The 12,903-nt window shown below is 32.7% G+C and overlaps 3 protein-coding genes across 8 annotated transcripts; 2 read left to right on the top strand and 1 right to left on the bottom strand.

Annotated features, from left to right (window-relative positions):
• The first annotated feature begins 58 nt into the window (after positions 1-58).
• LOC132907490 (amyloid protein-binding protein 2) lies at positions 59-3,813 on the top strand. Of its 2 annotated transcripts, XR_009658183.1 has the most exons (10): positions 59-202; positions 1,038-1,151; positions 1,229-1,479; positions 1,562-1,741; positions 1,813-2,068; positions 2,154-2,278; positions 2,355-2,634; positions 2,708-2,873; positions 2,943-3,391; positions 3,520-3,813. XR_009658183.1 is itself a non-coding variant. In XM_060960646.1 (9 exons), the coding sequence occupies exons 1-9, from the start codon at positions 59-61 to the stop codon at positions 3,170-3,172; spliced, it is 1,746 nt and encodes a 581-aa protein (XP_060816629.1). In that variant the 3' UTR covers positions 3,173-3,813. The 2 variants fall into 2 exon arrangements, 1 of the variants encoding a protein (XP_060816629.1); XM_060960646.1 differs by having other exon boundaries at positions 2,943-3,813.
• A 252-nt stretch (positions 3,814-4,065) lies between these two features.
• LOC132907489 (rab GTPase-binding effector protein 1-like) lies at positions 4,066-7,858 on the bottom strand. Of its 3 annotated transcripts, none has more exons than XM_060960643.1 (9): positions 7,492-7,858; positions 6,771-6,878; positions 6,242-6,687; positions 5,556-6,052; positions 5,142-5,423; positions 4,843-5,062; positions 4,665-4,775; positions 4,383-4,596; positions 4,066-4,288 (listed from the first exon to the last, which is right to left on the bottom strand). In XM_060960643.1, exons 1-8 carry the CDS (start codon positions 7,535-7,537, stop codon positions 4,429-4,431), a joined length of 1,878 nt encoding a protein of 625 aa, XP_060816626.1. In that variant the 5' UTR covers positions 7,538-7,858; the 3' UTR covers positions 4,066-4,288; positions 4,383-4,428. The 3 variants fall into 3 exon arrangements, with proteins under 3 accessions (XP_060816626.1, XP_060816627.1, XP_060816628.1); XM_060960644.1 differs by having other exon boundaries at positions 6,254-6,687; XM_060960645.1 differs by lacking the exon at positions 7,492-7,858 and having other exon boundaries at positions 6,242-6,707; positions 6,771-6,876.
• An 868-nt stretch (positions 7,859-8,726) lies between these two features.
• On the top strand, positions 8,727-12,771 carry LOC132907487 (zinc finger FYVE domain-containing protein 1-like). Of its 3 annotated transcripts, none has more exons than XM_060960640.1 (8): positions 8,729-8,920; positions 9,057-9,251; positions 9,972-10,430; positions 10,520-10,786; positions 10,911-11,280; positions 11,360-11,621; positions 11,708-12,140; positions 12,218-12,771. In XM_060960640.1, the coding sequence occupies exons 3-8, from the start codon at positions 9,995-9,997 to the stop codon at positions 12,439-12,441; spliced, it is 1,992 nt and encodes a 663-aa protein (XP_060816623.1). In that variant the 5' UTR covers positions 8,729-8,920; positions 9,057-9,251; positions 9,972-9,994; the 3' UTR covers positions 12,442-12,771. The 3 variants fall into 3 exon arrangements, with proteins under 3 accessions (XP_060816625.1, XP_060816623.1, XP_060816624.1); XM_060960641.1 differs by having other exon boundaries at positions 8,732-8,809; positions 9,079-9,251; XM_060960642.1 differs by having other exon boundaries at positions 8,727-9,251; positions 11,708-12,116.
• The last annotated feature ends 132 nt before the right edge of the window (positions 12,772-12,903 follow it).

The following is a 12,903-nucleotide window of genomic DNA, read 5'->3' as shown; positions in this document are numbered from 1 at the left end:
GTGACAGCAATTATTACGGCTGTGTGCGCGTTCGTGATTATCGAAGGCCTCTAGGAAAATGGCCGAAACACACAATCCACCGGTCTTTTCCCCGAAAACTCTTTACCAATCGAGCGTATTGGCAATCGCGAATAAATTTCTAAGGCTGAGGAAGTATCTTCCTGATCTACCGAACGATGTCCTGTTTGATGTTTATTATCAGGTAAACGTCAAAACATTTTCTCCATTTAAACACCTCACAAACCACTGATAAAACGTCCACTTTTTTTTCACCAACTTACCCATAAACTTTTTTATTTACCTAACGTTATTTTGTTATTCTATTCGAAAAAAGCAATACATTCTGTTTATGATTTTAGTTTTTGATTTAGATATCTAAAACAATGTTGCGTGTTCGATTGAGCGATCATAACACTGTTTATTATGACAGCTATATGTAGATGATAAAAATGTATTTTGGCATTGGGTATGACGATAAGGTTTTGTAGAATTAGCTGGCATTTATAGAAAATGACGGCAAATAAGTTACGATGATTTAACAGAACGGGGGTTACAGGAATCGTACTTGTCATATGTTTAACCTCTACGGCTAATGCTTAGCTTTTATATTTTGCATATATTTACAATGCAACGTAATGATTCCTGGAACAGTCGAACGATTCGTTAAATATGAGATATTCTTTGATTGTATGTGCTTCTTCGCTACAGCAAATCAATTTTTTTGCAATCAATTTTTTGCGTTTATTTCGCGTTGGATATCGAATCGCATATGATTCACGCGAAATTGCATTTCTGACAAGTACGTAAAAGTAAATATATTCATTTGTCCGTTTCGTTATAGAATTTCATTAATAATACAATACAAGTTTTATTCCTATATATTAATTTTGATTAGATATTCATAGTGTGAATCGTCACTATTTCATCGCAAAATAGATATGTTATAAATTTTCCAAAATTCATTCATCATCCTTTTTAAGTTAAGAATTAATGCAATTATATGCAAAAATAATCAATGAGATTTTTTTGTTTTACAGTTGTACAAAGAAAAAAGATTATGTTTACTGGGGTGTGACTTCAACAATCTGGAAATCTTCTCCAAGATGTTAACAGTCACTAGCCGTCGTGTACATTTACTACAGAGCTTTCAGGTAATTTTTCATTCTTATTGAGAAAATGGATTAAAAGTTGTGTGTACATTTACTTTTCTTTTCCATTAATTTTTCAGAGCCTTATAGATCATAAAATACAAGTTAAAGAAGAGTTGAGCACGAGTTACACAGTATGGTATCTCCATGGTACTGAAAATGCAGCTGCAGATGAGAAATTAATACACTTAGGCTTAAGAATTGGTGGATTTTTCAGTGATGGTGGTTGGTATGCTAGTAGCGAACAGGTGTTGCTAGCATGCAAACAATTATGTCTTGCGAATAATTCTACGCCTCAGAATTGGTGTAGAACATTAGAATGTTGCAGAAAGTAAGATATGTTTGGTAACTAAACATTTAATTTGTGTTTACATAGATTTATATGAATTTGTAATAAGCGTTTAAAAATTTAGATTATTACACGTACAAGCAGCGTATTGCGAATTTTTACAAGCCACAAAAACACATCAGCTTGCTCTAGAGTTAATAGAACGATTAAAAAAGGCCGGGTATAATGATTACAATTATGCAGCTATATATACTGAGTTTAGTATACTTTTTTATATGAAAAGCGAGTATAATGAGGCCTACAGGTATGTATTGCATTTTTCTTTTATAAACTTCGTCATGTTTATCACTAATTATACAATTGATGATGATTTAGATGGAGTATAGAAGCACTTGAAGAGTTGAAACCAGCATTGTCTGCACGTGTTACTGTTGATGTGTTAAGGCAGGCGGCAAAATCGTGTGTATTAAAACGCGAGTTTCAGAGAGCTGGTCTTTTAATCAGGCAGGCTGTATATCTTGCTAAAGAAGTATTTGGTGTTGATCATCCAGTGTACAGTAACGTCCTTATAGATTATGGATTTTACTGGTTAAACTTTGATAACATAATCAACAGTGTAAACCTTTATAGGGTTCGTACATTCGTAATGTGAATCAATACGATTCTATATACGATATAACTTTCATCGCGATTTTCTAACATTTTATTTGTTGTAGGACGCTTTAGCTATTAGAACAGAAATATTTGGTAAAACGAATTTACACGTTGCGTTAGCGCACGAGGATTTAGCTTATGCTCTTTACGTATTTGAGTATAGGTCTGGCGAATTTCCAGAAGCAAGGTAAATGATTCCGTTACTTATCACTTTTAACAATTTTAAAATAGTCATACAATTTTATTTCACTTTAAATGAACAGTGTTCACATTGAGAAAGCAATAGACATAATGTTAAAACTTTTACATGGGGATCATTTGTTGTTAGCAAGCGCAAAAAGAATAAATGCATTAATTCTCGAAGAAATAGCGTTAGATAATACATCGCCGCCATTGTCGAAACAAAATCTACTATTCAAGGCTGAATGCCTTCATTTATCCGCTTTACAATCGGCAAAAGAGGCATTCGGCGAAAGAAACGTACAAACAGCAAAACATTATGGAAATTTGGGACGTGTTTATCAAAGCATGAGGAAATGTAAGGTACATATTCCACGTAAATGTATTTAATTAAACATTTATGACATTACTACCATATTTTCATCGTTAATTTTAGGAAGCCGAAGCAATGCATCTTAAAGCTATACGTATTAAAGAAGAATTATTAGGACCAGATGATCACGAAGTTGGATTGAGTATAGGACACTTAGCTTCGTTATATAATTACCACATGAACCGATACAGAGACGCTGAGAAGCTTTATTATAGGAGTATCGAAATTAGTATGTGCACTGCGTTATATAATTTTTTCATACTTAGTCATTCGTTCTAATTAACTTTTATCATATCAGGTTTAAAATTGTTCGGTAAAAGCTATAGTGGCCTAGAATACGATTATCATGGACTTTTAAACGTTTACACAAAACTGAACGAATATCCCAAGGTTCTAAAATATGCAACAATATTAAATAATTGGAAAATGTTAAGAGATAAACACTTGGAATCGGAAGAACCAACGATTGATCCTAAAAGACGGCCACAACCAATCAAAGAAATAATCGAAACATTCTTTTCTATGTAATATAGCTGTATATTAATGTTTTAATAATCACTGTCTCGCCGATTGACATATAATTGATTCCAACTTTGTTGGAGTAACTCGGGCCAAAGTATGAATGAAATCACGAGTTACGTCATATGACCCAGGATACCGTAAATCATATATTTGGGGCAGTATCGTTAAGATTCTTCAAACATAGTCACATGAACTTCGTGTTTCTTCTTTGTACCTCACCATTTTGTACGTATTAACTACATTTACGACTAGTTTTAGCAAAACAAATCGAGATTGTTTAGAGCTGAATGTTTTTGTGTCGAGATCAATTGTCGGTAGCATTTAGAACATTATAAGATTTACACACATTTCAGATGACTTACAAGATATTAAACAAAAATTCTCAGATACTACTTGGTTTATCGGATAACTATAACTGTAATTATTTTTATAAAATCTAATTGTATTTTTTATTCACAAATTTTGTGAAATCAAATATGTGATATGTGATGTACTGTTACTTTTTATTGATATTTTGTTCCTATACAAACATTGTAATAAATAACGAATCTAGATAAATTTTTTGGATTTCAGAATAAATTAAAAAAAAATAATATAACAGGAATATATGTACAGATTTGTGCTTTTAAAATAAACGTAAAAATGAATTCTCTTTTTTCCCTAAACACTTTACTGTCCGCATAAATTTGCTAGTCATTTTAACTAATAACCGGCGTTTTTTAATAAAAAATTTCAAATTTGTAAACTTTACGTAAATTATCGATTTGCGCTTCACCAACATGATGTCACCGGACACTAACGTTTAGCCTGCATTTGACATGTTAGGATGTGAAAGTATTAATACAGAAAAACAAAGCTAATAACCCGACGAATGGCAATGAATTAAATGTATAACATAATTCTATGTGAAGACTTATTTTAATAATGTCAATAACAAGATAGATAAATATTCACAAATTTTTGAATAACTCACATACATTCAAAAGCTTTAATCTTTTAAATTACAATAAACATTAAGTAGTACATAATTTTTATTTACACGATATTTATTTTATCACTCCAGTTGTCAGGTAATAGGAATCATATCTAGCCCCGGTGAACTAATATCATCTCTATATCTTCCTGAAAGTTGTTAAAACGGAATGTCTTAACCAAATCAATGATATTGTAAAGCACAATCCTTGATATTCTAAAATTCACAGGCATATTAAATTACCAAATTGATATTGCACATCTTGTTGGACTGATTTTCTTTAGAATATTTAGTCAGGTGTATGTGGTGGTTCTTGGCTAAAATATGGTGCTGTATCTTGTACCAATAACGTATGGCAAACATCACAGACTCTGGATGGTCTTTGTTTCGGTCCACTTTTCACAACATGTGAAAGGCAAGACTGACAAAATATATGGCCACAATGGCGGCAATGCACCTATAACAAGAGATTTCTATTAGTATACACAGGCTTTAGATATGAAGTTAAATATTTACAAATATTACCTTCTTCTTTGTAACCGTGAATGTAGTATGACAACTAGGACATTCTTCTACGTCCTCTTCGTGTTGCCATCGTACTTCGCTACCAGCTTGCCTAATTCTTTCTAGTTGTACCTATAATCCATGACGATGTAAATATCTTTTATCCGTTAAGATTGTTCATTTTTACTCTTTATTGTACCTGTAAAGATTGTGACAACCTAACAAAGTCTTTCTGCACTGCTTCACTAGTATCTAGCTCTTGTTGAAGACTGGTAACTCTTTGTCGTAATTCAGCCACTTTTAACTCGGCTTGTTTGTTTTCTTTTAAAACAGTATCTAATTGTTTTTCTAATCGTTCCAGCTTCTCTTCCCTCTCGGCAAGGGATCGATGATCTCGTACATATTTATCTAGCTGCGTTCTATAGAATATCGTTATTGAAATTACGAAGAACTTATAATTATAAAAAATTAGGGTGTTAAAAAATTAAGTAGTATTACCTTAAACCACTAATTTCATTTTTTAATACCAATATTTCTTGTTCCTTTACTCTACTTTCCTGTTCCATTTGTTCATGAAGCAAGGTCACTTCGTATCGTAGTGTCTCTTCTTTCTCTTGCGCGACTTCTTGAGCAACTTTAGCTGTGATCAAATCTTCTCGCATTTTTAAAAGGCTAACATGCAATTCCTCGACATTGTTCGGCATATTAATACTCTCACTCTGTAGTTGCTGGGAATGCTTGCTATGTTTACCGACCAAGTTTTCATTTTCCTTTTGCAGTCTGCAAAGATTCGACTAGATTTTCAATAAAATTTTGTCAGGAATGTCACGATAAAAGACATTACTTCATCTATGTTGAAAATCGGGAAGAACAATGAAATAAAAGTAACAATATTATCAAAAATGTTCTTACGCGATAAGGTGTCTTTGTACTTCTTCTCGGCCACGTGTTAATTTCACAAGTTCGTCTTTTACGCTTCTCTGAACTTGTTCAAAAGTTTTCTTCGCTTCGGTTAAAGTCTGCTGCAACGTTTGCGAGGTAACAGTAAGTTCTGCCACTTTGATTTTATGCTCTTCTTTCTTTTCATTCCATTTTTCTTCCATTTCTTTTCTAAATTCTACTTCCTTAGCTAAATCTTCTTTCTGTACTTGTAACATTCGCTCAGAATCTAATTGCTGCTTCTCTAATTCTTTAGCAGCTGCCTGCATCTTAACTAATTGTGCTTCGTAATTTGCACACATATCACATACTGACTCAGAGGAACCAGATTCTTGCTGTTTCTTCTGCAACTGTATCTCTTTACACTTCTGGAGTTCGTCATCCGTCGCTCTTAATTTTTCCTTTAAGGCTTTAATCTCTTCCTCGAGCGGTACTACCAACGAGCGTAAAACTTCCGCATCTTCTTGCGCCTATAAAACAACAATTTCTAATATTTGCATTATGTGAAGTTGAGTAAAAAGAAAAAGAAAAAACAAGTGATAAAATAAACATCTTATAATGATATCATTCAAATGATTTATGAACACTTTCCAGAATGCAGTGCCATAAAAACTCATTGCAGAAAAGTTCAAAAACCATACATTTTTATGCTTACGTACATATCTTTTTACCTTCCTCATGCTTTCCTCAAGATTATCAGGACCTAAAGACAGAGCATCTGCACCTAGTTGGGAAACTACTTTTCGAGCTATTGTTTTCGTTACTGTGGAGAGTGATATCTGTGGACCATCTATAGGTGGATCTCGTGGTAATTGTGACTTTATCAATGCATTCTCCTCTTGTAATTTGGAGAGAGTAATTTTTAATTTAGCCAATTCTGTATCTAGCTGCTTGCGCGAACAAGAAGATTCCTCCATTGTTTCATGTATAACCCTCTGTAAAGATGCTATTTCTTCTTGTGCCTTTCTCTTCTCAATAAGTATATCATTTTGAACTTTTAAGTCTGCTACAACCAATTGGCTCTTTGCTTCGTCCAATTCATTTTTCAACTTAGCATTCTCCTTTTGCAAACATGTGTTATCTTGCAATCTTCTTTTCAACTCCTCTGCAAATAAAATACTTACACTATTTAACGTACAATTTATTGTTGTTGTCATCATTAAGCTTATTAACATCAACTAGATTTACCTTCTTTTTGAAGAAACAGTTCCTTCATTTTGGCTCTTTGAACATTGAATTCCTCTCGCATTTTCACAGTCTCTGATTCCAATCTATTTACCTTTTCTTGCAAATCCTCTAAATTGCAACAAATATTTTGTTGGTAAAATTTTTATACAAAAAGCAAAATTATAGTAATAAATATGAACAAGAATATTAATTTTGTACTACACATATGCGTTTATAATAAATGTCTTATAAATATTATATACATTTTCAAATTAGTTTCAGATGTTATCAATATAATTATGATAAGTGCCTCATTATATTGCTAATAATATTTCAAAATGTTTTATATAACTCATACAATATACACATAAAAGATTTTTGTGGTGTATTGAAATAAATGTTGAAATACTTTGATATGTCACTAGTAGATATCATTAAATGCGAATCACAGGGAAGTATTTTTATGAATGCACTATCAAGTCTATGTATATTAAAGCAGTAAATATGTTGTAAATTTTATACACGTTTTCAAATTAGTTTCAAAGATTATCAATATAATCATGACAGTTTTGTTCTGTTATAATGCTAATGACGTTTCAAAATATTTTACATAATACATACAATATATACATAAATGTTTTCCATGTTAAATGTTCAAACACTTTGATGAGCAACTGTAAATATCATTAAATATGAATCAAAGCAAGATATTTTTGTGAAAGTGCTGTCGTATCGAACGTACCACTTTCGTTCATGTTGATCGCATTATCCTGTGTATGGTTTTCCATCGTTCGGTGATTTCGCTTGACAAAACCGAATTTTGTTGGGGTGGGTCACTGTCGTTCGTACAAGATTGAAAAGTGTATCGTTGAATGCTCCTCGACCGAATCTTTCGGTGACATTATGACACACGTGCGGAAACCAGCTTTTAGGTTTCACCGACATTCATTCTATCGAGATGGCCAGAATTGAAATGACGTATCAACCACGCAAAACAAATGTTTTATCGAATGAAACAGAAAAATCAACCTCAACGATTTAGCGGTCTACTAAGCGGTGTATTATCAGCACTTCCTCATCAATCCGTATCGATATTTTAAACGGTATGGACTCGATAATCGAACGTACAGAATCGATTATCTAAAAATTTTGTTCAACTCTGCCTATTTTAAAAGTGAACGGCGTCACCTTAATGAACAATACTAAAGTGTAATTTACCGTAAATCAATAATATTTGCGATCAGTACACGTTGATATAGCATCAACGGCAAAGATTTGTTTAAATTCTATAAAGTAAGAAGATATTGCATTTTACGTTATGTAAAATTCAATCCAATAATGCATTCAATAAATATAAATATTTTTTACTTTTATATATGTTAATTTTTTAAAGTATTTATGTCGTTACATTGTTCTTTTTTCTGTAAATTATGTGTATGTCATTCTTAAATATATTTGAGGAAGATGAAATATAAAACTTGCTTCTTATTTATAATTTTTTGAAATCAGTTTCTTGCATTTTTTTACATGTTGCTCATAAGATTTTATTATATATATAGTAAGGTTAATAAAATCCAATATCTATACACAATTTTATAAGATTAAACATAGATTCTGTTAAAAATTACATTTTAAACTACAGTAAGTCTGAGTATACAATGTCGGAGATAAGAATTTTCTTCAGTATAAGAATTTGTATATTTTTTATTTGCAAGCGTATTTTGGGGTGTTATTTCTTTAATAAGCATTGTATTTTACTTTCATTGCCATTTTTTAAATTATACTAATTCTTTGATTGCGTTATAATAATCGCGTATTCTAATAAAATTAAAATTTTCAGATTACCAAAGTTAAACATTCTCATATCAATGTGAAGAAAAAGACTATGTAACTGGCCATGAGTCACGAAACGTGACTCGTGTGTGGGAGAGTATGTAACTAACATGGAGGAAAAACATTTCCCACCACTATCACTAAGTATATATCCCCTCTCCTTTATAAAGGAGAAGACACGATGACATTGTCTGCAGTTCATGGAATTGATAAATTTGTATCAGTAAGTTTTACGAATTCAATTAAAAATGTATATTATATCATGAAAATTGAAACAGAATAAATGTTCCCTAGCATGACGAGCGGTTTTACAAGTTCATCCGAAAAATCATTTTAAGGTAACGAATGTCGCCATCCATTCATTTATTGACGTTTCGTAATTTTCACAATGGAGCAAGGAAAAAGTTGAAATATATATTTGTAGATAGAAAAGAAAACGCAGAACGTTAGCCTTGAAGTCACTTTCAATTACAGGTCAAACGATTTTTTTAAAGAGTTGCCTATTGCAGTTGGTATTGAGAGTCGAGATTGAGCCTTACTGCAGTCAAATTGCACAAAATGGAGGTGTCAACAATTGATTAACGTCTGAAATTATTCAAAATTTGTCTTCAGTTGTGTATACTAAAAAAATATGACCATTATACCGATAGATCGTTGAATTTTTGAAAGGTAAGATCACCATTGCGTCTTCTGTCAATTTACGCAGTTAACTGATCATAGAATTACATTGAATGTATAAATTCTTTTATTCTTTTCTCAACACATCATTGTACGGTAACGTGTTATATTTATATATCGGGTCATTTATATGTTACATTTGTAATAGTTTACAATTTGTCGTTTTATTCGTCGTGTACACTGTAGTTATTGTATTTTTCATTCCATTAAATTGTAGCGGCCCCTGGCCGTAGAAAAAGTTCCAGGGTTGAAGCACATGTGTTGGCTACATGACCTGCGAAACGACGTCCGAGGACAGGTCATTGTAAAAGAATAAATCTTGGGACTTTTTAAAAGACCCATGGACCTTCGAAAGGAAAATTTCTTGTTTCGTTGTCTACGAGCCTTTTCATCCCCACCTCGGAAGAAAACCCTCTCTCCCGAGGACCTCGGCGCCCTGTAAAAAGGGAACCGAGGAAAAGTTCGGAATAATCGATTTTAGTTCATCGTAATCGATAGCCGATAGCAGTTCGTGTATATAGTAATCAGTGTATAGTCATCGTTTGAGCTCCACGTGCGTCGACGCACAATATCGAAGTAAACATTGTTAAAGCTCTACGCCAGGGTAATTTGATATCACCCAACACGTTCTAACCACCTCAAAATATTGATCTTAAACCAATCCTGATTATTTTTAATTTTTAATAGTAAGAAGTATTTGCAATATTATAGGATTAACATTATTGAATCGCATCATGAGTAAATTTTGGAAAGAACATAAATTGGAAACAACTGGACCTGCCATTATGAAAAGCCTCAATATCATGTGTATTTGTAACAGAGATATATACTATACCGCCAATGATTCCACACGTGGAAAAAGAATACGTATGAAATGCCAGTGCAATCAACCCAGAAGTTTCTTGTTGATAGATGGGCAAGAATACCTCAGAGTTAACAATGCGGAAGAGTTCATGGAAGAATTAAATTGCAATAAAGATCTTGAAGTGAAAGTAGTGTCGATTTTTGGAAACACCGGTGATGGCAAGAGTCACACATTGAATCAAACATTCTTCAATGGAAAGGAAGTATTTGAGACCTCGAGTGATCAAAATTCATGTACATTAGGTGTTTGGGCTGCATTTGATCCAGTTCTTAATGTGATATGTTTGGACACAGAAGGTTTATTAGGTATTATATTTATACAATATTTATATCTGCACAGTGCATGATAAAAGTTGGTTTTGTACATAATAGATTTTGTTATCCTTACTTACTAGGTATTACTTCTCGTGAGAATGAAAGGATAAGGCTATTACTTAAAGTTCTTGCTATATCTGACATTATTATATATAGAACACAATCCGAAAAACTGAATAGAGAGTTATTTACATTTCTTAGTGCTGCTTCAAAAGCATACAGTCATCATTTTCAAGCTGCCTTGCAAGCAATAGGACAGAGGAAAGGAGTTCAAGGCTCTTTGAGTGCCCTGGGACCAAGCATTATAATATTACATGAGACTAAATACACCAAACCTCTGACCAACAGTACATATTGCCACATTCTCAGATTAACAGTAATTTCAAAATTAGAGTTTATCCACAACACAAAACAAAAAGATTAAAGCGTTTATTCCATAACAAATATATATATATTTTTTTTCTGTGGCAGATGGTATAGAAAACGCGGAAGACGTTCTTCGAACATGGTTTGCTCAAATGAAGCTCGAAATGGAAGCATTTAGTTCCATCAAATACGTTGGTATACAAACAACAAATTTCACGACTGATTATGAACTTTTGCAGACTGCTATTACGGAAGAATTGTCTAATACTATTGTGCGATCTCCCAGAAAGCCGTATTTAGTTTATAATACATTAAAAGTTTTAAACGAGAAATTTTCAGAACAAATTGAGAATTCTTCTATTTTGTTTCCCGATCAATATTTCACCTGTCCTACTAAATGTCTTAGCTGTGGATCTAGGTGCAACAATAGTATGGGACATCTTTTCGAAGGAAAACCTCATAGTAGCAATAACAGGTCTGTTTTATATGTAAATATCATTTGCAATTTAATGTGTATGTATTAAGAGAAATACTACTGATGTGCATTTTATTAGGTGTCGATATCAGCATCAATATGAAAATATAGTATATATATGTAAAAAATGTTATAGTAATGGAAATGAAGTACAAGTTATGAAACGAGTTCAAACTCAAAATGATAATAGTTGGTATGGATTAGTTAAATATGCATGGTCAGGAGATGTGATAGAATGTCCAAATTGTGGAGAAATATATCGGAATCGTCAGTATTGGTATAGTAACAAAAACCTTGAAGATTCTACTATTCGTACAGAGATCACGCACGTGTGGAACATGGTATATAAATAACGAGAATTATTCATAAGTAATTCCAGCTTCATGTCCAATTTGTGTTTCTTTAAAGTATGAATTATTTTTTCCAGCCAAATAATTCAGTTGCATCTCAAAACACAGCACAAAAAGTAATCGACGGTGTATCGTATCTTACTGAAGCTGTAACCAATGTTTCGTTGCAACCGACAAAAGTTCTATCGGCGTGGGTTGCAGATCAGGTAGCTCCGACTTATTGGAGACCTAATAATGAAATAAAAAACTGCCATAAGTGTAAAACGGCATTTGGCTTGACCGATACGAAACACCACTGTCGAGCATGTGGCGAAGGTTTCTGTGATCAGTGTTCGTCTAAAACGAAGTGTGTCCCATCTAGAAATTGGCATACACCAGTACGAGTCTGTGATGTCTGTTATAATAAGGATGAACCTACTGAATTTTCGGAAGATGTTAACGCTAGGAAAGTAACTGAACAAGTAGTATCTACTCTCAGTGCAGTTGGTACTGTTCTGAATTATTCAAAAAGTAAAAAAATATATATATATCCTCGAAAAAAGAATGATAAATATTTATATTAATGTTGGTACTTTTAATTTTTTCAGCGTTTATTAAGGATACAGTTCGACCGTCTTATTGGGTCCCCGACTCGGAAGTTGTTAATTGTTGCGTATGCTACCAAAAATTTTCCGTGTCTCTTACTTTACATCATTGTAGAGACTGTGGACGTGGAGTATGTCAAGATTGCTCGCAACATCGTAAACCCGTACCGCATAGGGGATGGGATAATCCAGTTCGGGTTTGCGATTCGTGTATAAAAATAGCCTAAGAAACATTGACGAAAGCATTAATCTGAAATATTGATCCATCTACACAATATACATTGATGAATTGAATACCTCAACGATGAAGATATATTTTTTCTCAAATTTTGTACAAGTTGCTTGCAATTCATAAACATTTATGTAACTTTTACTTTGCCTTTAGTATATTGAAATTCTTTGCCATCGTAAGAGCGGAAGAAAGAAGAAAAAGAAAACCAATATTTTAATACAATATTGTAAAAAAGCATTTCCTATGAATTGTGCCATGAGTGTACCTGTCTCTTTTATAAAATGTGTTTTCAGAGAATTGCAGTAATATAATATTAGAAAAATAACCCTGTATGATAAATGAAACAAGCCATTACAAAAAATTATAATATATTAATAGCGTAGGTGGTCCAGTAGATTGTAGCAGTATATGCAGAAGCATAATGTAATAACGCAAGCGTCTTTATTGACGAAATAAA

This window comes from Bombus pascuorum, chromosome 5 (assembly GCF_905332965.1).
Source record: "Bombus pascuorum chromosome 5, iyBomPasc1.1, whole genome shotgun sequence".
NCBI classification, from domain to species: Eukaryota; Metazoa; Arthropoda; class Insecta; order Hymenoptera; family Apidae; genus Bombus; species Bombus pascuorum.
Note: the sequence above shows the minus strand (reverse complement) of the source record. Positions and strands in the feature narration are given on the sequence as shown.

What these genes read in the sequence shown, in the direction of transcription:
- LOC132907490 (XM_060960646.1), top strand. Translation starts at nt 59, where the DNA reads ATGGCCGAAACACACAATCCACCGGTCTTTTCCCCGAAAACTCTTTAC. An exon ending in ACATTAGAATGTTGCAGAAA is followed by an intron (nt 1,480 to 1,561) that starts GTAAGATATGTT and finishes TTAAAAATTTAG; the next exon opens with ATTATTACACGTACAAGCAG. An exon ending in GGCGAATTTCCAGAAGCAAG is followed by an intron (nt 2,279 to 2,354) that starts GTAAATGATTCC and finishes TTAAATGAACAG; the next exon opens with TGTTCACATTGAGAAAGCAA.
- LOC132907489 (XM_060960643.1), bottom strand. Translation starts at nt 7,537, where the DNA reads ATGGAAAACCATACACAGGATAATGCGATCAACATGAACGAAAGTG. An exon ending in TGAGGAAGGTAAAAAGATAT is followed by an intron (nt 6,053 to 6,241) that starts GTACGTAAGCAT and finishes GTTGTTTTATAG; the next exon opens with GCGCAAGAAGATGCGGAAGT. An exon ending in AATGAAATTAGTGGTTTAAG is followed by an intron (nt 5,063 to 5,141) that starts GTAATACTACTT and finishes GATATTCTATAG; the next exon opens with AACGCAGCTAGATAAATATG.
- LOC132907487 (XM_060960640.1), top strand. Translation starts at nt 9,995, where the DNA reads ATGAGTAAATTTTGGAAAGAACATAAATTGGAAACAACTGGACCTGCC. An exon ending in GGACACAGAAGGTTTATTAG is followed by an intron (nt 10,431 to 10,519) that starts GTATTATATTTA and finishes CTTACTTACTAG; the next exon opens with GTATTACTTCTCGTGAGAAT. An exon ending in CACCAAACCTCTGACCAACA is followed by an intron (nt 10,787 to 10,910) that starts GTACATATTGCC and finishes TTTCTGTGGCAG; the next exon opens with ATGGTATAGAAAACGCGGAA.